General features: G+C 38.5%; 1 protein-coding gene across 2 annotated transcripts in view; it reads right to left on the bottom strand.

Moving 5' to 3' along the window:
* Positions 1–27861, bottom strand: part of LOC122806810 (tropomodulin-2-like) — a 922231-nt gene that overhangs the window by 309161 nt on the left and 585209 nt on the right. For both annotated transcript variants that reach the window (XM_044077540.1, XM_044077541.1), the window contains exon 5: positions 14833–14907. In XM_044077540.1, coding sequence (XP_043933475.1) covers positions 14833–14907 — 75 coding nt within the window. The remainder of the gene's footprint in view (positions 1–14832; positions 14908–27861) is intronic.

Raw genomic sequence — 27861 nt, 5'->3', positions numbered from 1 at the left:
GTTTTTAGTTCATGCCTAAATTTGAGACCAAATTTAGTAGCCAAAAAAACGCTTTGTTTTATGCCTAGATAAGTTTGTACACATAGCCATCAAATTGTTTTATTACTTGCCATAGTTACTGCATAATAGCTCTATTATTCATTCCTTTTAAGCGACTGCACATAACTGCTGACTAATTTGTTTTTATTACTTACCTATATTTGCTGAATTTGCTATATTTGCTATGAAACTGCATAGATACACACTGTAAAGGCTATTTCATGCCCTGTAATTCTTTTAGTGAGTACATAATAGTTGATAACCTTCTTGTTGACTGACTAGTTCGCATCTGTATTAACTGCTAGAGTCTAACATATTACTGATGTAAAAGTGCATCTAAACCAGTATATCACCTGCTATTGTTTATCTATTTGTGCCTAGTTATTTGTTGAAGTGTCTACAATTATAAAGCTATCTATAGCCTCGAAATAGTTGTTGTTCTCAAAACATTGTATACATCTATGTCATTGATTGCCACTGTGAGCCCACCCTGCACATAACTCCCCTTTTTTACTCACCTCTAACCCACTTGCACCTCTTATCCCCAAGTCCCATACTACCTGCAGACCTACCTAGCTCACAAATTACAGCTATTCCTCACAGATAACTAGGCCTCTCTTGCATTCTTGCAGTCTCCACTGAAAAAGGGCCTATGGCTCAGTTGGACCAACTGGGTTAACAAATGTCAAATAAATAAAATAAATAAAGATCATGTTCATGTTTAAAAGAAACAATATTAAGCAGCTTAAGTGCTAGAATCTGAACAACCAACCAAAGTAGTCAGAATAATCAAGTTTGTAGATACAAGCAATGCATTTTTCTCCCTGCTAAAACAGTTGAAACCCAAGTACTTTAGACCACAAGAGTGCAGTGTCCACAGAAGTTTGGAAATTAAGTTTGATAGCCAGTAAACATTTTCACCACTATCTTATTCCAGCTCCTTCAAGTCCTCTTAGTTCCCCTTTAAGGATTTTTCTCCAGGAGATACAAAAGACCTGCAACCTATCAGGGAGAAAATGCATTGCTTGTATCTACAAACTTGATTATTCTGACTACTTTGGTTGGTTGTTCAGGTTGGTCCAACTGAGCCATAGGCCCTTTTTCAGTGGAGACCTGAGAAGAAAAGCTACAGAGATTTTACCGATACAAGAACAAATTTTAACATAGTTAACAATTAGTCACAACACAATTCAAAAAGCAGTAGTAATGCAATTACAGATAATTAAGATGTACAGAAAAAAAATGTGAACAAAATAAAAATACAAAGCATAGAATAATAATGGTTGTAATATCAGCAATGTTTTTTTTTCTTCCTTGTAGCAGACAGGTAAACTAGAAATGAAACCTACCTCAAAAAATAAAAAAGTTAAACTAGAGCTAGGTATGAGATCGCACAACAGTGGGGAAAAGGCCATACATACCTTTCAACTAAATGAGTTTCAGTGAAATGGGTTTTCAGTGAAGTGAGCTTTCAATGAATTGGGTTTTCAGTGAAGTGAGCTTTCAGTGAATATGTGTCTATGAATTAAGCTTCGATGAAATGAGTTTTCAATGAAATGATATAGACCCATATATTCCTGTCCACATATAAATATTATCTAGAATCGAAAATATGCAATATTGAATGTAACTTTATCAATCTAAGCCCCTTCAGGGATGTGACCATTCCACTGTATTCTGCTCTCATCAGGTTAATCATGGAGTATAATGTCCCCTTCAGTATGTACCTGTCCAAACATCTGCCACAACTTGAATACCCATGATGCTTTCTTACTAAGAAAATCAAGGCCCACATAATAAAAAAAAAAAAAAAACTATGTGGACCATCTCAAAGGTTTGTCCCTCTTCTCACTGTCATACAGGCCATCGAGGAACAATCTCTGCCTCATGTACATAGCCTCAACAAACCATATCATGTCAGACCTATGGCACATTCAATGGGGGCACAAACACTACCTTGAGAGATCAAAAACCCTTTAGCAACCTAAACATCTCTTCTCTTACACCATTCAAACAATCTGGACAGATGGACAGGTAATTGAAATTCACCTCTGGTTTAGCATCCCTGTCCCCAGTGGATAAGGATATCATACAAGTGTTCTACTTGTCTCTGGATTACTTCATACTTAAAACATAAGGGCTAAACAATTCACAGCAATGTATGGATAGGCTTCTAAAGGTCCTCACAGATTAGATGTCTAGTAAGTACCTATGACTTTATGAATCAGTGAATTTACTGATTTCCTCAAGTTTACTAGGAGGTGGAGTCCAAACCAAGACATTTTTTCTGGACATGTTATCCAAAAGAAACTAGACTAAGTATCTTGCAAATCGATATGCATTTCAAGCTTACAAGAGTAAACCAGTACATCCACTGTACTGGCATGAATCTACACCTTACAAAGAGAATATTATCAAGTCTCAGGCTCTCAGATTTGCTCACCTCATGTCAAAACAGGAAACCTTCAAACTGAACATCTCAAAGCTTAACGGGAAGTTTATTCAGAGAGGACTAGCATGGGAACTTTAGGGACTTTAGCAAACATCCCCATAGGCTTAATTCCAGCAATAATCCCTCTAATCTGGAGTGCCAGGATAGCCTTTAAAGAGAAGAATTACCCATTTTTCATGTTATAAAGAACAAAAAAGCAGAAAGATCTTTATCTATGCTATGAATTCGCACAAGGTCAGGAAAATCAAGCTAAACAATTGTGAAAATCATCACTGGAAATAGAACTGTAAGTGGAATATTAGGTAACAAGCCCTTTTTAGGTAAGAGGAGAGCTAGAAATCTGAAGACACTAATAAAGCACAATGAGGAATCCAGCCCTACCCCAACCAACTCAGACCCATTCCAGGGACTTGCTCCTATTAAAACTGCAGATATTGCCAATAACTCAGCAATGCTGCTAACAATGCCAGTCCAATCACAAAGATAACCTACAGGAACAACTCCAGAAGTGACTGCCACAACAAAGATGTAGCGGGACCACTTTTGTAATTTCGAAACACTGAAATCCCAAATTTCAGTATTTCAAAATCACAATCCCCAACGCTCATAAATGTGAAACCTTACAATCCTGAGAGTCAAAATCCAGAGAATACAATATAAATAAGCAGTATACTTTTAAAAGGCTGTACATCATACCCAAACTGCAATGGCGTCTCCCTGCTTTCCCTCACCCGGAAGTATAGGCGCTGTCTACGAAACTATCACAAAAAGGGAAGAAAGTCTTGATAACGGATATGTGTACCACTTGGAGAAGAAAGGTCCTAGCAGACAGTACTGGTGTTGTAGATGGAAGACTGCTATGAAATGCAAAGGTATGTTAATAACAAGTGCCTTACCTACCGGAGAAAAGTTGTATAAATCAGCAGCACATAACCATAGCGGTGACCCAACAGAGACTGAGAGGTGTAGCACGTGTGCTGAATTGAAGCACACGGCCGCTGTCTCCAGGGATTTCCCATGTCTATATGTAGAGGATGCACTAGCATCCACATCTATGGATGTAGTTCCAGATCCACTGACTAGATGAGCGTTGATACAGCAAGTGGGAAGGGTGCGCAGGAAAGGTACAACAGCAGCAAGGGCTAGCCTCAATTTACGCACACTAAACATCCAGGACTACCCCAGTAAGAGTGGCACATTCCATGGGAAATGGGCAGTAGATGCTGCCGGTGACAACATGGTGGTAGTGTTTAGTACAATAAATAACCTGTACGACTTCAGCCATGCCACCATTTGGTTGATGGATGGCACCTTCATTTACAAGGTGTCATCTGTAGACAGCTCTACAGTATCCACGGGTTACTCCGCTGTGGTGGATACAGTAGATCCATCCCACTACTGTACTGCTTGATGAGTAGAAAGTCCCTTAGGGCATACAACTCAATGTGGCACTGTGTATTTCATCTATTGGAAGACCAAGGCTTTGACACCTCACTGCGATATGTGCTGTATGACTTTGAAGTAGCCACTATTAAAAGCATTAGAATAAATATCAATGCAGTAAAATCAAAAGGGTGCTTGTTCCATTTTGGTAGGAACATCTGGCGTAAGGTACAACATTGGGATTGGCTCATTTGTATAACACTAATATGAGATTTCAAATGTACCCGTTAAGTGTCTCATAGCACTTGCATTCCTGCCACACGTCGAAGTTGTACAAGCATATTATGATTTGAAAGACACATACCCTCCGAAGGGAAAGGAATTAATCAAGTATTCTGGTGATTGGTATGTCTTAAGAAGGAAGAGGAGGTTTAACACCAGAACTACTTCAGTCTCTCGTTTTCCACCTTTATTTCCAGTAGGGTTCTGGAATGTGCATGAATTGAACTCCCTATTCCTGCCCCGAAAGCAAAATTCAGTTGAGGCTTGGCACTGACGGCTGAAATGTTTATTAGGTGCCAAGGCAACTCACCTGTCAGTATTGATGAGAACATCGGGAGGGAGCAGGATAGGGTGGATGAGATATGGAACCACCTTGCTAGTGGGTGCACCCTACACCAAAAAGACATAGGCTACTGAGGAGACTTATGCAATTTGAAAGTATACTGTCACATAGGGAGGATTATAGTACCATGGAGTTTCTGAAGGCTATCCCTAGGGTTCTGAAAATGTGAGTGATGCAATACTGTGACTGTATGCCACTGGAATGGAAAGTTAAAAGTCTGATGCTATGCTACACTACTCAGTGATACTTTTCACTGCCTGGTGTTTCGCAAAGGTGGAGGGATAAAGAAAAAAAAAAAAAAGATGCCTCAGTACACATTTTCGGTATTTTGATACTTCAGGATTGTGAAGTTCGTTTTGTGTTTGTGAGCATTCAGGATTGTGATTTCGAAATACTGAAATTCGGGATTTCAGCATTTCGAAATTATAAACTGGACCCGATGTTCCACATGTTGCCAAGTTCCTTAATTATAGAACCTTCTTCATGGGAAAACAACAAGACTTTCTTAAATTATTTATGAGCATGTAGTAGCTCTTAGCCTTAATCCTACATGTTAAACAGTTAACAAATCTGTTGTTAAACAACTATTCCTATTAGGTACAACACACTGCTGCTCTTACATATACATTACATAATGCGTACTTATCTATTTGTGTTTTGGGTACCTGGTGATCTCAGTGGAACTAACTATCCACTTTCTTATGAGAATATCAAATGTCGCTTACTATGAGTACAAACACAGAGTACCCAATACTCAAATTTTAACTACTGGGGTTGTACCAGCAATAACAGGATAGGCAACATGTCAAACATTAAGCATTGTTAAGTGAATCATATTATCCATGCTAAGTGATTATGGGCATTATTTTGTAGGTCTGGGATGCCTCCCATAACTGCAGAACTACAGAATTAATATAATTTAATTATGTGCTCACATCAGATGGACTCAACCCTGATAAAGTATGAGCTGTAAGTCAGCACCACCTGAGGACAGGCAAACACTGAAATTCACTTCATGGTACATCTCACTAAATTAATTTACATTTTTATATATCTTATTTTCCCACACTGGCAGACATCAATGTTCCTTCGTGGCAGACTCTTATACCCACCCCTTAGTGGCCGACATCAGTACTTACATCAAGACAAGCACACACACACACACACACACACACACACACACACACACACACACACACACACACCTAACAAAGGCTACCTTTATCACTTAGCTCACAAGGTCTAGTCCTGTGGCCATTGTTGTCATGTAAACCTCTGCTTGTAACACAGCAATTTTAGCTAACCAGGACAATAGCTGAATTCTGGTCATCTCTACATCACATTGCAGGGGCCTACTAAATTCATTCCTAATTTGTCAGAGTTCATGTTGCCTCTAATGAATCTTCTTGAAAATGAGACATCATAGGACCACAATGTTCAGAAGGTGAAGAGTTCTGAAGTACATAAAACACTGGTCAGAACAGCACCAATGCTGAAAGTCTATGATGTGTCTAAAACCATGGCAATGTCTTACTCACTCATTTCTATAAGTGTGAAATATTTACCAGCATAGACATGCAGAGAAACTGATGTTCAGAATGAATGAAAACCCCTATGCAAGGACCTACACAAAGCTCTGTCCAGGTTGCAAAGAAATAAACTGCGACTCCCTACACTAAAAAATAATTATTATTGGGTTGCTCCCATCATACATGTTGGAAACTTAAAACTTGTTAAGCGCTTTTGCTCCTACAACAGGAACTTCATCAGAACAAACAGTTGCTGAAGCCAACATTCAAAATATCTTTTCCAACCATATGACTAGATTAACCAATCTATGTATTTGACTCATAAATACTTAATCCAATCACACAGCCAAACCCACTGCCATATAATGTAATATATACTGATTTAAAATCCCATATTAAAAATTGCTGATTTAAAATCCCATATTAAAAATTCCTATTATAAGTTTGTTCTGATGATGTTCCTTTTGCAGGAACAAAAGCATTTAAGTTTATAAAAAAACTCAGTTTTTCAAGCAGGTTATTGTTTTTCCAGTATTGCAACACATTTCTAATTTTTGAGTTTACTTGGCTCAGCTTTTGCTCTTGTGACACGGATGTCAACAATTCACCTCAACAGCAAAACTAGGATATGAGAGGGAACCACTATGGCAATCAGCAGTTGTGGTTAAGAAGAATAAGCAATCACAGCAATTCTGATTCATACTGTGATGCCCTCCTCTGGGCCAATGATCAAGGAGTCTCAATCCTCACCAGTGACACCAATGGGGAAATCACTTTGGGAAAAACAGACACACACAGTATTTTCAGATGCAGCTCTCGCACACTCCAGTCCCGGGGCTGGGCTTTCTCTCCAGGCCCCAAATAAGACTGGCCACTGACCACTACAAAGCTGAGTCCTTAGCTGGGTGTTCCAAGGCAAGTCCTCCAACACCCTCTCTGTGAAATCAGTGCTCTCAATGTCCCTTTTCAAAGTAGCTGTCACACACGATTCACTACCACCAGAACACCCAAAGCCAGCTGACTACACTTAGTAAAATTAATACTTATACAAATGATAGTGTTTAACCAAGCAGCAAGACTTCCAGAAACAGGGAGCCACAATGCCACTAAATAAATGCAAGTATTCTCTAAGGTTAAATATTTTCTAAAAGACCAGCCAAAATGAAAGGTTTAGATATATTTAATAATAAATAATAAAAAAATTAAAATACTGAATATCTATTTACAATAAACACCAGAGTTTCAATCACAGGAACCAGAAACATAACACAGATGGAAAGACTCAAACAAATACAGGAAAAAATACATTTAACTAATCTCACTATATTTCTCTATCTGACTGATGAATTGCTGTTCCCTGGTTACCTATTAAAGCAAGGCAAGATGAAAGTTAATTGGTGTCTTGTCAGATCCCAAAATGGAGTAGACACCCTACATCTCTCATTAGTATTCAAATACAATTTCAGTGCTCGCTGCAGAATGACATCACATCTGGTCACCTGACTCTGTGGTTCCTACACTACTTTGCTAGAAAATGAGCCAGAATCTGGCACTAATGTGTCACAATACACAAACACAACGTTAGCTAAGGTTTATTACAGCATCTGGAAACTGTAAAACAATTCCAACACTTCCACTGTTCCTGCAGAGACTAACAAGCCATTTTATGGCTGTATTCAGACCTGTGAGATAAATTTTTTATGGCCTAAACCAAGTCATTTAATTTCAGGCTATTTTTCTTAAGGTTATCTGGCTGAGCTTAACCCCTTCCTTTCCAGTATCTGTTAAAATATATACATTTCATCAGTTACAACAATACAGTCTGACATACATGAATATTTCTTTTCTGGCCAGCAGGACCCACTGTTGATACAATTTTTAATACCAGCAACTTTAGAAATACATTTTTAACACAAGCATCTATACAAATCAGTTTGATATTCAAATGGCATAGAATTCTTTACAAAACTCCAGCTAGCTATGCTGGCATATGTTACCATGCACTGCCTTACTCTATCTGGCACAGCTGGCACTACCTCATATCATCACATACACATCATATGGAAGAATTTACAGGAGAATCAGGAAGGTCTGAATGGAGAGATGATGAAATCAGCAAGAAAAGAAGAGTAGTATTGCTGGAACTGAAGTCATCCTCAGGTCTTTGTGAGTATCTTCACATGGGGGACCCAGTTTTCACAACATCTCACCAATACAACACTGATATACACTCTTCATCTTATATGGCATATACCATGGAGAGAGGTAGGTTAAAAGACAGCTGGGTGCGGAAGTCCCAGGATAACAAAAAGGCCCCAATCCTAGTGTGTGCACACTGGTGCCAGGACTGGAAAAATTTGACACTGTAGAATCCTCAAGAAATGGAAACATTCCCACAATGGAGTTAGGTCAAGCTCAAGAGGATGATGGTCCCCATGTCATAGAAGGAAGACAGACTAAAAAGCCATAAAGATTACAGAGTGGACTGCTGAGGATAAGGAAGAAATTACACATTGTTTCCATTTTGCAAGGAGCCCAGATTTTCCAGACAGCAGACATTCAGAAAGATTGAGAGAAATTAGAGGAAAGAAAAATATATAAAGAAGAAAAACTGTCAAAACTTCAAATACAAACTTGTGTTCATAATACAACAGATTCATGACAACCAATACATACACAAAGAACCTTTGGGTAGCCTGAAAAAAAAGCAACACAGGAAGTGGAAAAATATAAAGAGTAAACCCAGAGATTTTTGAAAGGTATAAAAAAGAAGCATGGACATGGGGAAACAGAGATCTGATATGATGCAGTATTTATGCAAAGGAGAAAGCCAAACTAAACAATACAAAAAGCAGCTCCAAAGATATTTTTGAAGAAATACAGGCAAAGGCATCCAGATATGGACATTTTTACAACACAAAAAATAAGAGCACAAAGGGAGAACACAGAGTAGATGATTAGTAAGGTAGAAGTTAAACAAATAGAAACTAAAGTTATGGAATACCTGCAAAATGAAGGATTTAGTGTAGAAAGTCTAACACAGGTAATATGACAGCATGACGAAACAATGAGTTCACAAATTAAGGGAAACAGGTGGAAACGTAGACACCTGAAGAAGAAATATGGGCATGGGCAAACAAAAGTAATTTGATATAATACAATATTTAGCAAAGGAGAAAGCAAAACTAGTCAATACAAAAAAGCAGCACCAAAGATATTTGACGAGAAATACAGGCAAAGGCACTCAGACAAGGTAAATTTCACATTACAAAAAAAAAAAACAGGGAAAGTAGAAAAGATGATTAGTAATGGAAGAGTTAAAGAACTAGAAACCGAAGTTAAGGATTACCTATGAAGTAAGGGATTTAGTGTAGAAAATCCATCTCAAGTAATGTCATAGTATAAAAAACAGGTAATCAGGTAATCCACAAATAGTCACAGTAGTCCCAAAGTAGTATCCTGAACGTAAGTTTATTTTCACAAAGACAAACGTTTTCGTTACTGTTAAGACAGTAACTTCTTCAGAGAAACTAACAATAAAAAAGCACCAATATTTAAACTTGCAGTGGCGTCAATACATGAACCCAACTTCACAATAGTTACGTGAAACCATTCACTAAATTTTGTCTAAATACAACATTTTAGGAACTAAAACCTAGTAAAAAAGTTTTATAAATATCTTTATATTTAAAAATATTTTAAAACTGCATTTTAAAAATTGTTAAAAAAATATTTATTAAGAAAAGGATAAAGGATAATGAAAGAAACATATTCACAAGTGAGGAGAGTGTGTTGAGGAGATGGAAAGAGTACTTTGAAGGGTTGATGAATGAAGAGAATGATAGGGAGAGAAGGTTGGATGATGTAGGGATAATGAATCATTAAGTACAATGGATTAGCAAGGAGGAAGTAAGGATAGCTATGAAGAGAATGAAGAACGGAAAGGCTGTTGGCCCAGACGACATACCTGTGGAAGCATGGAGGTGTTTAGGTGAAATGGCAGTGGGGTTTTTAACCAGATTGTTTAATGAAATCTTGGAAAGTGAGAGGATGCCTGAGGAATGGAGAAAAAGTGTTTTGGTACTGATTTTTAAGAATAAGGGTGATGTGCAGAGCTGTAGTAACTACAGAGGGATTAAACTGATCAGTCACAGCATGAAGTTATGGGAAAAGAGTAGTGGAAGCTAGGTTAAGAAGGAACGTGATGATTAGTGATCAGCAGTATGGTTTCATGCCGGGAAAGAGCACTACAGATGCAATGTTTGCTCTGAGAGTGTTGATAGAGAAGTACAGAGAATGTCAGAAGGAGTTGCATTGTGTTTTTGTAGACTTAGAGAAAGCATATGACAGGGTGCCTAGAGAGGAGTTGTGGTATTGTATGAGGAAGTCAGGAGTGTCAGAGAAGTATGTAAGAGTGGTACAGGATATGTACGAGGGTAGTGTGACAGCAGTGAGGTCTGCGTGGGAGTGATGCGATGCGTTTAAGGTGGAGGTGGGGTTACATCAAGGATCAGCTCTGAGCCCTTTCTTATTTGTAATGGTGATGGACAGGTTGACAGATGAGATCAGACAGGAGTCCCTGTGGACTATGATGCTTGCAGATGACATTGTGATCTGTAGTGAGAGTAGGAAACAGGTGGAGGAGACCCTGGAGAGATGGAGATATGCTCTAGAGAGAAGAGGAATGAAGGTCAGCAGGACTAAGACAGAATATATGTGTGTGAATGAGAGGGAGGACAGAGGAATGGTGAGGATGCAAGGTGTAGAGGTGGCAAAGGTGGATGAGTTTAAATACTTGGGGTCAATAGTTCAGAGTAACGGTGAGTGTGGAAGAGAGATGAAGAAGAGAGTACTGACATCGGTTTACAGCAAGAAAAGGTTTCCCCAATGGGGTACTTAGCTTTAGTTGAAGACTTCGGTTCTGAAACTCGAAAACGAAAATTTCAGGAATCGGCCGACTGGCACTTGCAAACTACTTCTGCTTCGGGTACCGCACGTCAAGAAAGACTGATGTAATGGCGTCGGCTGCATGCTTTATACCCTGACTACCTGAAGTCACGGAAGATGAGACAGCAACCGACGCAGGACCCAAGACTTTGATAATCAGGCTGACTGAGGGCTACTGCAAGCAGATAACCCAAATGTAATGACCAACAGTGAAACATGAAGAACATCAAAGCAAAAGGAATAGAAACCCCAGCAAAAAGGAAGATATAGACATATTTTGGAAAAAATACTTATGAAGACTTCAAATGTACAGGACCTGAAATGGGGTGAACTAAGAGCCAAAGAAATTGAAACTAAATTTAAAAAAAAGTGCGTAAATGAAAAACCTCAGGCCCAAATGCAGCACCTTACTTCTGGGTGACGGTATTAACATTTTACAGAGATTTAGCACTGAGTAAGGATTACTTACATGTGCATCCCAAACAGACACCACCCTGGTTAACAGGACAAACAATACTCCTCAAGAGTGAGCCTTTAAGCCATTCTAAAAGCTAGAGACAAGTAACTTGGCTTCCGATGATGTATAAATTATATACTGGAATTGATGCATACATAGTTTATGGTCATTCAGAAGAAAACTCAGTCATGGCAATATTACCCATCAAGGTAATAAAAGAAAGTCACATGGAACAAATGATCATTTGTTGCTAAATAAAGCAATAATGGACAATTGCAAAAAAAGAAAAGAATCTATAAAGCTATAATGGAGAATTGTAAAAATGGGAAGAATCTAAGTAGCCAATGGATAGATCGCAAAAATGCATCTGACAGCATCCCACATTCATGGATAAAGAAGTACTTTCCAGATACATCTTACACTGATCAATTACATTACAGTGACCAAGAAACAGTGGTATTCCACTTTGCAATTAAGCCATGACCAAGAACAAATTATCCCAGGGATAAAAGTTCAAAGGGTATACTCCAAGGTGATTGTTTGTCACTGCTGCTCTTTTGTTTTGCCCTTAACCCATTAAGCTGTTTACTTAACAGATTAGGTATTGGTTATGATTTGGCTGCCAGAAAGCAACCTTGCTTAAAAACTTCTCACCTACCTATTGTAGAAGACTTACAACTGTATAGTTCATCAGATGAGCAGGTGAACGCACAACTTCAATTGTTTAAAACTTTCTCAGATATAAGAATTGCATTTGGTCTTGATAAATGTGCAAAAGCAGTGCTTAAAGCAGGAAAGTTGTGGTACCAAGAAAATATCAGCCTGGGACAGGAATGTTATATACAGGAACTTGAGCAGGAAGGAGTGTATGTAAATATATGGAACCTGATGAAGGATCAGAAATAAAGCATGAACAAATGTGAATAAAACTCAGTAAGAAATACTTCAGAAGACCAAAACTAATACAAAAAATAGCCTTGCCATCTAGAAATAAAGTCCAAGCTTTAAACCAATTTGCTCTTCCTGTTTTAATTTATTGTTTTGGTGTGAATGACTGGCCCCAAAAGGTACTGGATCAGTTGAATAGAAAAACAAGAAAAATGGTTCATGCTTATCAAATGACATATAAAAATCAGTGTTTACCAAGATTATATATTCCATACTCTGAAGGAGTTATAGGCCTCCTCAAAATCAATTACATGTATAGATCTGCAGTCGTGGGACTGCACATACATCTGCTGACCTCATCAGATCCAAACAGTGAAAGTTTTAAAACATGAGGAGAGGAAGTCTAAAGTGACCTTTCTGCTTACTTTAGCAGAAGCATTCAGGTGGCAAGTTGTAATGGAATTCAAACCATAACTAGACAGGAATCAGACAGCAACTGAATGTGCAGCAAAAAAAAAAAAAAGAAATATAAGGAGAAGGATCAGATGAGAAGGAAAGAACTGTAGAAAAGCCATAAATATAGTGGCAAATATAGAGATCTCCTGGAACAACTTCATGTAGGGTTACCACCTGCCTCACTTTGAGGGACAGTCCCTCTTTGGGTAATTGTGTCCTGCGATAAAAATAAAAAATGGCAAATGTCCTGAGACTTTAGGACGAAAATATTTCCTAAGTTTTCTAGTAATAGTTGCATAAAACAGTTACTTTTTTTTAACTGAAACACTTCAATGTTATATGAAATAACATCAGCAACTCAAATGCTACAAGAATAAGATTTTTTTTTTGGCAAGAAAGTGAAGTTCTATCTTTTGTACTAGTCTGTCCTGCGAAATCTGACATTTCTACAAAAAATGTCCCACTTTTGACATATGAAAAGGTGGCAACCCTAGCTTCATGTTGATCAGGATTTGACAAAGGAATGGTTAAGGAGAAGTGAGTTGAAACCAACAAATGAAAGGTTAATAATGTCAGCACAGGACAGTGGACTACATATATGTTGGTTTACAAAGTCCATGGAATATGTGGGAGAAACAGACAAATGTAGACTGTGTAAAAATGAACTGGAAACAGTCACACACCTTGTTGCTGGGTGTGATACACACATTGCAGAGGGCCTGTGCACTGGGATATACAATAATGTGGCAAGATTGCTGCACTGGGGATTGTGCAAACACTAAATATATAAGTAGCTGAGAAGCATTGGAAACGTTTAGCCACAAAGCATTACAGAGAATGATGAAGTGTACACCTCTTGGGATCACCCATTATCAACAGTTCAAAAATAAAGGAGAAAAACACAGATACAGTAGTCCATGAAAAAAGACAAAAGCAACACTGATCACTGAAATTGCTACACCTAACGAGAACAGTGTCTCACATACCAAGAGACAATGCCATAAAATATCAGGATTTGCCGGCAGAAATTAGAGTAATATGGAAGAAAGATACCTAGACAGCTCCAACAGTTGTAGAAGCAGTGGGTCTAATACAAAAAGAATCAACAGTTGTATTTAGATATGATACCAATACACGTCACCCCATAAGAATTGTAGGAGGAGTCAATTCTGGGCACACTGCAGGCGCTGCAAAGAGCACTTCTGGATAACATCAAAGATTACTAATTTCTTGAAATTTTATTTTACCCTGACTTAGAAATGGGGTCCATTCCCATCATGGTATTAGAAATCCAAAAGATTTGGAGAAATTAAACTGACAGAAATGGGACAAACCTGCTGCTGACAATTAAGATGTTTTTATCAGCAAATGTGGCAAATAATCTGACAAATAACACTGACATGCTACTATGCTATAAGGAATAATATTAACCTAAATCAGAGAATATTTCTTTCTTTTAGTCACAGTAATAGAATTTCTAATGTGCTTTCAAGTTTTAAAGACATCTTCACTTGTTATGTTGAAGTTAAAAAAAAATCGCCTGATGTATATACTTTGTAGTAATAATTCTGTTTTTGCATTTTTATATACATTAATAATCTAAAGCTATCAAGAACATTTAGTGATTGCTTCAAGCTTATAGATATACAAAATAAATAATAATGGGGATAAAATGTATGCACCACCTTTTAAACAACTTCAGCTGGAAGCTCATTCAGAAAACACCTGCAGTGGTAATGATGCACTAAGGTCAAAGTTAATGCTGCGTTTCTTATCTGGTATTTGGAATAAGCAATAAATAAACTGATGTGTCTTACTAGGAGGGAGTGGACTCGTTTCTTTACTTTGCTTAAGGAACAATCTTATGGGTGAGTAACACCATTTAAATGGCTGTCAAGAGTCAAAGCCAATCAAACCTGCATGCTTCAGTCTGCCATTTAACATTCAGAGAACATGAAATACTGAGACTTTTGCCCAGTGTTCCTTTTAGTGCTCCAGTGCAGATACTAGTAGCTAATTCATGTAGTACTCGTCTCAAAATGCAATAATTACTTACTGCTGACAGCATTGCTGCTTCCAGTTCCACCGTAAGACTGTGTGCCACTTAGTACATTCTGTACTCCAAGAACAGCTATGGAGGGAAAGAAAGAAGGTCATTTAGGCTACATTCTCACTACACAACAAATCCTGACACATTTGTCTTCAGCTGCCTCACAACCAATACGTGTACTGTCGACTAGGGTGAAACACTAAGAATTACCTGTTATGAACACACTGCATTTGGCTTAAGCCCTTATTTCTCAACTTTCCTGAAGAATTCTTTCACATATATAAATGTAAGATTGCCTGTGTCATAAATGTTAATTTGATAAAGATGATTCTTTAAAAAATAAATAAATAACATAAATACAAAGTCCCAAAGGCAGGTACAAGTATGAAACTGTAATGCCTGGCATTACCATCTGATGGTAGTCCTCAATGACTTACCAGAAAATCAAACATTTTATGAAAGACAGTAGACATATGGGGCAAAATTAGGGATATTTTGCAAAAGCTATAAGAGTTGGAGGGTAAGCTTGGGCCACAACTGAAAGCATTTCCAAAGAGGCAGCCAGAGACAATGCTCTGGATTAACAAATAATAAATTAAATGGCAAAAATGGATTTACACTGAAAAAAAAAATCACAGACTAGTACAGTGCAACTTGATATGAGAAACGACTTGGTCACTCACAGAATAACTGTTGGGAGTTTAAAGTTGTTTTCTGAATTTATTCTGCATTAAAGTTTGCATTTTACATAGTTTATCCTATTCCACAGTCTACAAAACCCATCTGTTGCATATCAACACAGTTGTTTTTAGCAGTCCTTACTTAACCACTTCTAATTTATGCAATATACTTATTTCCATTTGTTGAGTTATCAAAGAAAACTCAATAAGGCAATGCCTATTTTTAAGGGTGAAATGTAGAAAAAAGGCATGCATCATGTGTAACATAGCAATTAAATGGACAAAAGACAACATCAGAAAAATAACAGAAGTCAGTAGCATTAAACAAAATTAAACACAGTCAGATACCTTAATATAAACAACTGCTAGTGATAAGAAACAGCTACATCAGATGGTAGCAACACATAAAATATTAACTATAAGCAACACATACTTTATCTTACGCTACAGCAAAACCATCTCCCTGTAGCCACAAATCTGCACATAATACACATGCAAGATGCTCAGGACTCATCAACTCCCTACATCAAAAGATGGAAGTGCAAACAGATATTAACTGAAAGGACAGAAAGGATGCTACCTGAAGTATGCAGACAGGAGGAAGAGCATTCACCAAATATAAAAATGTGAAGGGTGATGACATCTGTTTGAAGAGTGTGAAGGGTGAATTCCCACTTTATTACCTACAGTACAGCCTCTTGGATGTCTTATGGATGACCTCTGTTACTCATTCTGGTACTTCACTCTATGGATATACATCCCTCTTGCGAAACAATTCTGTTGCAGGACCAGGAAACAAATTATCTGATGTTGTTAATCTTCGTTCAGTCCTTACTGATGGGTAGTCAGTTCCGATATCGGAACCAAGCCGGCCATTTACCAAGCTCACGCCAGCCACAAACTCTCGAGCTAAAATCTTACCCAGAAAGCCCCTCTCCCTGTTACCTCAGATCTCGTTTGCCGCATCGCTAGTCAGCCACGTCACATCACTGCTCTTGAGCTAATTACTTTTATTTTAAAAATCTGTAGAATTTAACTTTATTTTTCATTATGTCTTTATTACTCTTATCCTATTGCATAGTTTTACTCCATTGTTGGATCCTTTCTTACCTTTTAAGGTAACCTAATACCATCGCTGGTAATTTCTCTCCTTACCTTCGGGTATTTCCTTCATCTTTGTTGATAATTTCTTTTTCATCTTCCCGTTTTTCAGCCTTACCAGGTTGGATAAATAGGAACTTCAGCATTCAAGAGATAATGAGACTACAACCTTCAAATTCCTGAGTTAGATACTTATAACCTATCTATATTCTATTTAGGTATGTTTCACTCAACAGAGTGGAAAATATGAATTCCTTACTAACTGTACCTTAACTATAATCTACCTTTAAAGGGCTTTCTGGGTCAGAGGCCTCAACCCCTCCTATTTCCCAGAAGAAAATATACTATAAAAACTAGCCCTAGTCTCTTCTATAGTCTCCCGCTGGAGACCCTAGGAACAGACATGTAATAAACTACATTATCAATTTTACCAGAATTGACTCCTCATATGGTACAGATTGTGTTGGAACTGAGAGTTTCTCAGTTCCAACTCTCAACATTAAAAGTCTTTATGGCACTACGTTGTCGGTACTAAAAGGTCTTCAACAAGTACAGCATCGACCTTCCTCCTGCTGATGCAGATAATGTTTTCGGCACAGACCTTTTCTTCGGTGCAGACACTTTTCTTGGAAACAGCTTAGGTACCGACACTCGGCATAGCATTGACTCCTATCGAAGCAGACAAGGTCTTTGGCACCAACCACCTCTTTTGGTGCAGATTCCTCATGCGTACCCGCTTCGGTACCAACACGCAGCGTAGCATTGTTTCCTATCGGCGCAGATAAGGTCTTTGGCAATGACCACCCTTTTTGGTGCAGATTCCTCTTAGGTACCAGCTTTCGGTACTGATACTCACCGTAGCATTGACCCTGCTCGGTGCAGACAATATCTTCGGCACCGACTATCTTCTCTCGGTGCGGACTCCTTTTGGTGTCATTTTTGCTACCGACATACAGTGCGGCATTGAACCTTGTGGATGAAGACAACATCCTAGGCATCGTACACCCTTTATTTCAATGTAGATATCACACTCCTTTGGCACCGACCCCATCAGTGCAGAATATGTCTGCGGTTCTGACCAATCTTGTTCAGTACAGACAACCTTCGCTATTAGTTTCAGTGCCATATTTTATTATGGTCCAACTTAATACAGACAGATATTGTTGAGACCATATTTGAGGGTACAGTCCACTCTGGTACTGTTGTCCTCTGTGTTAAACCTCTTTAAACTTTTGGCTACAATCTCCTTCATGACTTACTATAAGATCCACTATGAGTCTTTCTGAGTCTTTATATTGTGTGTCTTGTTAATCAACTGCCTTCATTCAATTGGCCTTTTCGCTGATAATTACTTTCAGAACCGACCCTTCTCAGTTCTGATTGCCTACTATACCATAATTGTCTCATTGCTGCAGACTATTGACCTATTTTTTGCTAAGGATTATGTTTAGTGCCTACCCTCCTCAATATCAACTTTCTTCAGCACAAACATTTTTTGTCTTTAATGCGAACTATTGCCTATACTGCTATTCATATTTGAGATTGGGACCGACCCTCTCAGTCTGGAAAACCTCAATATTACCCCCTTTTCTGAGCGTGAACTATTAGTAGCTTCTAACCGTACATTATAATTAGAACTAGCATCTTCTCGGTTCCCATTGCCCCAACACTGTTTTCAGACATAGGAGTGGATCTTTGGCTCTATGATGGCTACATTGACCTCAGGTTCCGACAGACACTATTCGGAACCTCCAACGTCTCGTTTCTCATTCCCTCGGCACTGGTCCTAGTGTTGGTGCGGACCACGGTACCACTGTTGCTACACACTGGATTCAAATCTCTTTCCTTAGGCACCTGTCCTTGTATCGGTGATGACTATTGAGTCATCTTTTACAGTATAGTCAGAGCGGATCTCTTACCTTCATTTACCTGGACACCCTCCTTTCATATTACGACGGAATGTGTTTATAGTTGAACAACTTATGCAAATTCTACTTGTACTTCACTTTACACTAATTCTCTTATACGGATTTTAAAATTAACTTTGTCACAAGCTTGTGCTTTCTCTAGGAGCTAATAATCACTTTCTTATGTGTTACTTCTTCCTACTTACCAGCAAGTCTTCACACCCTGCAGACCCCTGCTTGGACAGCCATTACTTTGTGTAGCGTACTACCTTTCCGACCACTCCCTTACACCTTCTCAAATAAGTTAGAAGCAATACTTAAGAGTGCCTCGCAACACTTCATATAGTTGTTTTGCTTTGATCTCTTATACTTTCTTTAAAATCACAAATTTCTACAAGACATGAATTCCTTCGATTCCTTTATTTTAAATAAGTAAATAAATATATAAATAAATAAATAAATACAATGCTTAAGTCCACACAGTTATAACTCCGGTTCCGAGCTTGTGTTTCACTCCAGAAGACTTCCTCCCCTCTTTGGACTCTGGATTTGCAGGCCTTCAATTTCACCCTGAGAAAGGATAGTGCATGTAAGAGGAAAATGGCGGATTCTTTCCGATGAAACGTTCTCTGAGGCTCTTCCATCGGCCTCCACTGGGGACCTTAAGGAATTGAGGCTTCTATCTTTAATAATCTGTTAAAGAGAAGTCTTTGTAATCATTACAATTAGATTACTATTTATAATTGATTCTATCAAATAGCAACTTTCTTTTACAAGAGATAGCATTCACTGACTACTCGTATACTTACCTTTTAGTTCAATTCCTTTCCTCCAAGTTTTTATCTTGCACATCAACTAGGAAATTACTAGAGCTGCACATGCAGGCATAGTCATGAGACACCACACTAAAACAATTCTGTATTTCCCTCAGGACTACCTATGAATCCTCTCTATAATTATTGTATTTAGACCCTTTCTTTTCCTCTACCTGGACCAAAGCTCTCTCTGGCTAGGTAAATCAAAATGGCTATTCTTCACCTCCCCTCTTGGCTTTTTATCTACTCCTAAGAGGGAGGAGATAAGGGTGTGGCCCCATTAACTTCTTCAATTCTTCCCTTAAACCTTCACTAGTAATAACATAATAATAAACAGCAAATACGAGTATGAACATACTCTACTTATTCTTACCCAGATTATGTTGCCCTTTTTGCAGAAATTAATACCTTCTTACCTCTCTGTTATTCCTACCAACTTGCTGTAAAACCCTTTAATACGAACAGCATTTGAAATCCTTTTCCATTCTTCTGATTCCTTCAGACCTTTCTTCCCATCACCCAAGGTTACAGTGACCACGGACGCCTCCCCGATAGGCTGCAGGAGCCTTTTTCAGGGAAAGACAGTCCTAAGCATGTGATCAGAACTAAAGACCCACCTTGTCAGCAGGCCATAAGACAGGGCAATGGGCAATGGCTACCAATCGCTTTCTGAGACCAGCACATTTCCCTGGGAGTTCCAACATTACAGCAGATAAATTGAGCAGGTGCAATCGACAATCTTCTGCATATCTATGCTCTAGAACCGAGGGTGGTGCTTCTAGTGTTGCAAGCATTCCTCTCTCTTTCTCTTCTTCTGTCAGTGACTATTGCTATACAAATACACAACATATCAGTAGTCGGGTGCATCAGCAAAAAGACGGAGCCAATCTTTCCCTCACAAGTGTTCATTGAATGTTACTTCTCCCTCAGTGACAGTCACCCAGGGACGCTCTAGCCCATGATTGGCCCTTAGGACTGCGTGATGCATTTCCCCCCTCTTCCCTCTTTTCATTTTCTGATGAAAGCCAGCAGATTAAAGCAAAAAAAAAAAAAAAAAATGCACCATATCTGTCTAGTCAAATTTGGTTTGACTTTCTATTGTCTCACCTACTAGATCAGCCGGAGATTCTCAATCCAACTCCAGAGATGACTCCTATTCCGCAGAACGGTTTCACCCCAACTTAACCAGCCTGCAACTCACAATTTCACTCCTTCACTTCGGTGATTACCAGGAAGAATGACCTTTCTTCACCAGGGCGTGACATAACTACGGTCTCCCATAACTTTTCCACCAAAGTACATTCCTCAGCAGTGGAAAAGCTTTATTATTTGGTTAAAGGAAAAACAAATACAACCTTTCTCAGACCCGGTTGCCAGTAGTACTGGAATACCTTTCAAAGCTATTTCAATTTGTACTATCAGCTTCTACTTACGGGTTTATCCAAATGTTATATGTAAATTTCACAATAGTTGCTAAAATTCCACTCTTATGGCGCACAAGTTATGTACGACTTTCCTAAAAGGTGTGATTCATTTGAAAACACAACCTGGGGACTTGTCGTTAGTTCTGCAAACCCTGACAGCATCACCTTTTCAATTAGCCTCCTCTTGCAACCTCAAGTTTCAATCATGGAACACTTGTCTCTGGTCGTCATTACTTCTGCCAGACGTATTCCTGAACTTCAAGCTTTGTGCATCAAATGTCCTTACTTCATTTTTCAGTAAACAGGGTATTATTGACAATTAATCCTTCCCTTCTGGCAAAGGTGATTGCTGAAACGTCTATTAACCTAACTACTGATTCGCCAGAGGAGACTATTGCCTACATACCCTAGTCATTCACAGACAAATACATTTTTTTATCTGAACAAAACTAAATCTTCTCGCAAATCAGATCAGTTATTTTGGCCTTTCTGGACCTAGAATAGAGTGTGTCGTTTTTAACGTCACACTAGCTAAATGGTTGAAAAACTGTGTAACATTTATTCTCAAAAAAAAAAAAAACAAAAATAAAAAAACACAATATCCCTTTAACTACATCTGTAAGGGCTTTTTCTACAGAATCAGTAGCGACCTCTGCTGCCTTTCATGCTAGAGCTTCTTTGTATGACATTTATGCAGATGCTACTTGGGCTAGACCTAATACCTTCACCAATCATTACAAATTGGATTTGTCTTTCAGAGGAAGAGCCTCCTTTGGTTCAATGGTGCTTAGGAATGTCCTTCCATGAGAGCCTCCCAGGAATACAAGTAGCTAAGGACTCTGTCCCATCAGTAAGGACTGAACGAAGATTAACAACATCAGATAAAGAAGTTAGGTCTTACCGTAACGTTCCATCTGTGTTGTTGATCTTCAGTTAGTCATTACGGCCCTCTCTTCTTCCCCACCTAAGGCTTATAATGGATCTCATCATCCGGTATCTGTAGGCCTTTCGACCAGAGGTAGTCTCTGCTGCTTTTTCGACTTGCAAACTCGATCTGAGGTAACAGGGAGAGGGGCTTTCTGGGTAAGATTTTAGCTCGAGAGTTTGTGGCTGGCACGAGATTGGTAAATGGCCGGCTTGGTTCCGATATCAGAACAGACTACCCATCAGTAATAACTGAACGAAGATCGACAACACAGATGGAACATTATGGTACGACATAACTTCTTTTTTCCAGCAGTATACTGTGGTGACTCTTTTCTGTGTTCCTTTTGTCAGCTTCATGTTCATCCTTCTGTATTGCCTTCAGAACTGCATACAGTACTCAGGCTGTGGCCTGAATGAGGTTGCTACAATCAAAGTAAGAATGTTATATCTTTGTTTTTGGATGCCATCACTCATAGGATACACCCTCACTCTGCTTCTGGTGATCAATTCTAGCTGTGATAAACACAAACACAGCCCAATCCTTTTCTTCTTTTACAATTACTTCCTAATGCCCCAGCAGATACTTCACACCATGTTTGTGAGGTTCAAATAGAGTAGCTTGCCTGTAGTAAACCTCTACTTTGATTTTACTTCCTCTTTGGTCAATCTATCCACTTAGACTCTTTCACCAATTTCTCCACTGCTGCTTCTGTCTTTGCATCATTACCTAACAGGCCGTTGCTAGTCTGTTTTCAAATGTCTGAAACAAATGCTCTAAAAAAGGCACTGCAACAGCCACTCCCCTTATTCCTGACATCATCCTTTTCATCATAACCCTCTGCATTCTACTCTTAAACCAAGCTTTCATCCAGTTCCTCAGCCTCAGTCCTTGCCCTTCTCCTGCAGTTTCCCTAGCAACTGTCTGTGCAGAACTGTGCCAAAGTTCTTGGTCAAGTCTTAGAAGAGCACAACTAGTACTCTCTCATGTCAAGTTATTATGTAGCTTATTTATCAAAATAGATCACATCTGACAGACAACGCCAGGATATTATCCCAAGCTGACTGTTCCCTGGAAGATGTTAACTCTAGGAATGTAACCAGTTTTTCCTACAGGATTCTTCCCATGGTATTCCATGTCCTCACTGCTAGCCAGGTCTGTAGTTTTCTTTGTTATTCATTTTTCATCCTCCTTGTACAAGCATACCAATTTTATCTTCCAGTCCCCAGGAACTCAGCACTGGCCAGTGGTCTGCTAAACACTGCTATCTGGGGATATGCCAGCAGAGACTCCCAAAGACCATCAGAGGTAGTCCATCTGGTTTCTAGGACCATCTTCTCTTATGACAGCTGATTTATCCTTCGCCTTCTCTCTTTCTCTCCTGGTGTCCATCCACTGTTCTTTGAGGACTTTTGGATGTAGCCCATCTGGTTCCAGTGCTTTATATTCAATAAGGAGGGCAAGTTCACCCTCTTATCTTCCCCTTTCAAAATGGTTCCACCTGTTGCTATCCCCATCCTTCCATCCCTGTATGGTACCCTCTCCTCCTTTTCCTTCATGAAGACTGAGGTGAAGTATTCATTCCTGACCTCTTTTTCTTCTCTGTCTCTGTGTTCTCCCTCCCATTCTTACTCATCCTGGTACGGTATGTCCCCCAGTTTTTGCTGTATACCCAAAAAAAGTATTTTACTCCCCTTCTTTGTCCATTCAGTCAACTTCCCTTTTGCCCAGTATCTTTGACTTCTCCTTCACCATCCTTCTGTTTCTTTATATTGCACTTCCTCCAACTTCACATCTCATTTCCACCTCTTGCGCATGCTTTGATTTATCCTAACTGCTAGTCTTGCATTCCTGTATAGACATATTGCACTTCTTCTCTTGATTTATTTTTTTGCCTCTTCACAAAACATTTATCAATAACCCGCAGTATCCTTGTCCTGTTCCATTCCCACAGCTTACCAACTTGATTTGTCCCCAGGACTCTAATCCATGTATGAACCTATGACCCTCCCGTTCAGTATAATCAACCCCCTGAAACCCCATGCCATCACCTTCATCACTGGCTTTTTATCCTTCTTCCCCTTTGCTAAACAACTCACTAGTGCTAGTTAAACATGGTTCATTTCGTGCACACTGTCAGGACTTTATCCCCCTGTACCATGCAGCTGGGGCTAATTCCATTCTATTTTAAACTTTCTGTTTGCTGCCATAGCACTGTGTTTGTATAACCTTGTCTGTGCAGTTTCTCTAATACCAGTACTGAGTTGTGACCAAGATAGATGCCTTGTGGGTTCCTTACACTTTCCTAGGTTCCATCTTCAAGATACTTGACCCTCTGTCAGAGACACTAGCTGGTACAATGTAAGATTTCAAAATCAGAATTTAGTCTACCTAGGATACACACGGATTGACTCAAAATATGACATATCTCCTCCATGGAAAACAAAAAATTCATTTTACTATTAGGAACCATTTATATTTACAGCTGGCTCCATGAAATCAGAAGTCAAAACTTCAAGTCCACTCATGATACACAAGGGCTTGTTCCAGTAATGACAAAGAGAGATGTCGTTCATGGAAAATAAAAATTAGTATAATATAAACAAATCTTTTAACAATAAAATTAACTCCACAGTTGTACACGCATAAAAGAGACAAAAATGCCACTAAAGAAAGGAATCATTGCCAATGTACACTAGGAAAATGAACCTGCAGTCGTTTCTTATAACACAGCCATACCAGTGAAAGAACACTCCAGTCCACAGATACACATCAATTTTCCAAATGTGAAGTCAGAATATTCTGCATTCAGCGTTCCTGAAAGTACTGTCAACGTCTGTCAAATGCATATTCAAGATTAAGCACCATGCACACTCAGAAGCATAATATAAATGTAGAGTGTGTAAAATGTGTACCATGGGCTCCCCATGCTATTAATTATGTACTTACAACAACAAACTCTAGGTCTCTAAATTTACTATTCATATTAGGTACAAAAATATTTATAACTCAGCATTATAAAGACACAGTTTATGCTGTGTGCAGAATTATTACATTCCACTGCATTTTGCACCACATTTCCTTTAAAATAATACTGGGAGTGGCTAGTCTCATATGATACTTTGTAATTTATAATGTTACACTCAGTTATTGGCTATAGTTTTTTCCCAGGTGGCTGGTGAAGATGAGAGCACCTTAACTGTAATCCTTAGAGTGAGTGAACTACAAATGTGAAAGAAGGGGATATGCAACAAGTCAAAGTACAATGGGTGTTGGAAATACAGCCCCCCCCCCCCCCCCATCACCATCACATGCAGCAAAAAATACTTACGGGATATAACAGTGAGTTTTACACTTTTCTGTTTTCCTGGTTAAATCACAGTTTATTTCCAAAGTGCTGGGAATCCCTCACCACTGACAAGAAGCCCTTTTCCCATGTATTTACATAACCACACTACCATATTGATTTATTTTATGACTTATCAAGTTTCATAATTTTCATGTATGTGCAGAATGACTGTAAATGAATTACATGTAAGTACTGCTTACCAACAGGCTAAAACACATAAAAAATGATGTAGTTAACTATCAACAATGTAAGGACAGTGTGATTATGTGCAAAACTGGGCACAATGCACTGGACATCTGTGCATGGCACTATATCTTGTCTACAGAGATTTTCACTTCTTTCATTTACTGCTAAATAACAGCATCATTACTCCCAATGTACTATCACATCTAATGAGAACTGGTACTTTACCTCTTTTTATTTCCCAAAAAACATGATTATAAGTTAATCATCTAGGCTTTATAGGACTTATTTATGTCATCCATTTTGAATTATACAAATCAATTATCTAATTTCTCTACTGATGAATGCCAACAAAGCAAAATTAGTCATTGCATCTGATGAATTTCACAGGCCCAAATGTAGAATTTACAACCGGTCAGTCATTAAATGTCAAAAGATCTTGGCAGAATGCATGATACATCATGTCCATGAGCCAACAAACCACATTTTAAGGGTTGGAAAGATTCTCACTCATCTGGTAAGAAAACCCAAAACAAAACAAAATAAAACTGATCCTAATAATGCCTGTATTTAAATCTGCCATCACAGCGTAAGCAATCCTACAGTATCGGGGGCTTCAGCTTATAACTGCTACACTAGCAGTGCCCTTACACATACATATATAATTAATCTAAAGTTCTACCGCCAGTTTCATTTCGTGGTCATTAACGTACATTGTTCACTTTCATTTTACATGAGCTTGGTTGCACAAGTAAGATATTTTCTTGATATACGGTGTTCATTTCAAAGTGCAGAAATATTTTACTTTGATGTCCTGTCCTTTCTGCAAGGCTGTAGCATCCAAGAGAAAGGGCAACAATTGTATGAATGTAATTTGAAGTATTAGCAATGTTCAAAACGATGACCTCAGGTAACAATAATTAAGTAAGTAGAACGTGACTGGTTACAGGAAGTTTTTCCCAGAAGGCGTTTATTTGAGTTTCAGGAGTTTAAGGAGCACAATTTTTTTCATTTGACCCATAAGTTCCAATCTTAACAGTGGAAGAATTGTTTTTTCACCTTCCATGACTGACACAGAAACTCCACAAATACATACTGTACCATGAAATAAAAAGGGAAATAAAAAGGACAACTGTGGTGGCTTTACCTCAGTTTAAACAGCATTTCAGTGTTAGTGAGCAAACAAGGGCTTAATGCTCAACTTCTTTCAGAAGCAGTAATAATACTTATTTCCAAATGTGACAAGAGTACAATGTTCACAGTAAATATCATGTTTATCTAAAAAAAATGTAACATTAAAATTTTGTGAACAGTTGTCTTTTTGCCCCAGAATCTCCCCAAGACCAAGCCTCATCCCTTACTGACCCATTCACTCTTCCCCTGTTTTCTAGTACTCCCAAATGCCATGGGCAAGGTGCTACAGGCTACTCACTTCAATGCCTCCTCTACTGGATTTTCCAGCGCTGATGAACCCAGACTGTTTGGGCTACACTCCTGCTTCTATTGTTCTAGGCCACACAGCTAGTCTCTCACAAAGTGTAATGGTAAATGATATCAAAAACACAAGCTCCTTAGCAAAACAGGAAATCCTGATAGAAACACAAAGTTTCTCACCAAACTGGCCTGCTGTTTAGGTGGACATATCTCATCCTACTTCCACATACAATGGCATCTAGGCGCCAAGGAATGAAGCTGCGAATGCAATGACAACAACTTAGGTTTGACTACTGAGCCCAGGTCTTCCAGTAATGCAACGTAGAGATAGACATGAGAGGTCACTGTCAGGTCACACATCTTGGAGAAAGGAAGTGAGAGAGTGATACACCAACAGCCTCTCCTGGCAAGCTAGGAAGTTACGTTTGGGAAAAAAAGGTTCTGTGCATGTACATCTCATGCATTAACATTGTGAGTGTGCAAGTAATACATGTATTGTATGCAATAAGCCAGCCTCACAGACAGTTGAAATAGTAATCAAAAAGATCTTCTGCATCAGAAATAGCCATATCTCTTTAATTGCCCAGATTTTTCCAGAATGTCCAGATTTTTGCTTTGTATTTTTGGTCTGTTTCTTATAAAATTTGTGGTTTTCTGGCAAATCATAGAGAATTGAAATTAATAAATAATGGTATAAATTTGAGTTTCAGACTTCATATCCTTCAAAAAAAATGGCTGCTAACAACAAATACTGTTATTTTAGCAACATTCTAAGTTTATAAGTGCAATACATAAAAATCTGTCCCTATTTCTGGGCTCCTCCCATTATTTGGCCAGATTTTTTGTGCTAAGAGGACAAGACATGGTGATGGAAGAAATGTTTTTCACAAAAAAAAAGACAAAAGAAGAAAGAGCCATAATTTGATGGAATCAGTCAAAAATGTTTAAAAAGCTACTTCTACAATTTCTTATGTCTAAAGACGTCCATAACAATTTCTTATGTCTCAAGACGTCCATATTGCAATATTTTTACTTCACCTGACATGAAGAACCTGATGAGATAAATTTATAAGAACTGCCCTTATCTAATCACTGGTAAAATCTAATTTCTTAAAGGAATGCATCCAAGAAGACTAAATACTGTCCTACCTACAATGGAATTCATCAGACAGCTCTGGTCTTGTAACAGCACAGTCAACCAACAGGGAGCTGTTGAG

Source organism: Protopterus annectens, chromosome 7.part0 (assembly GCF_019279795.1).
Source record: "Protopterus annectens isolate FY-2018-M chromosome 7.part0, PAN1.0, whole genome shotgun sequence".
NCBI lineage: Eukaryota > Metazoa > Chordata > Ceratodontiformes > Protopteridae > Protopterus > Protopterus annectens.
Note: the sequence above shows the minus strand (reverse complement) of the source record. Positions and strands in the feature narration are given on the sequence as shown.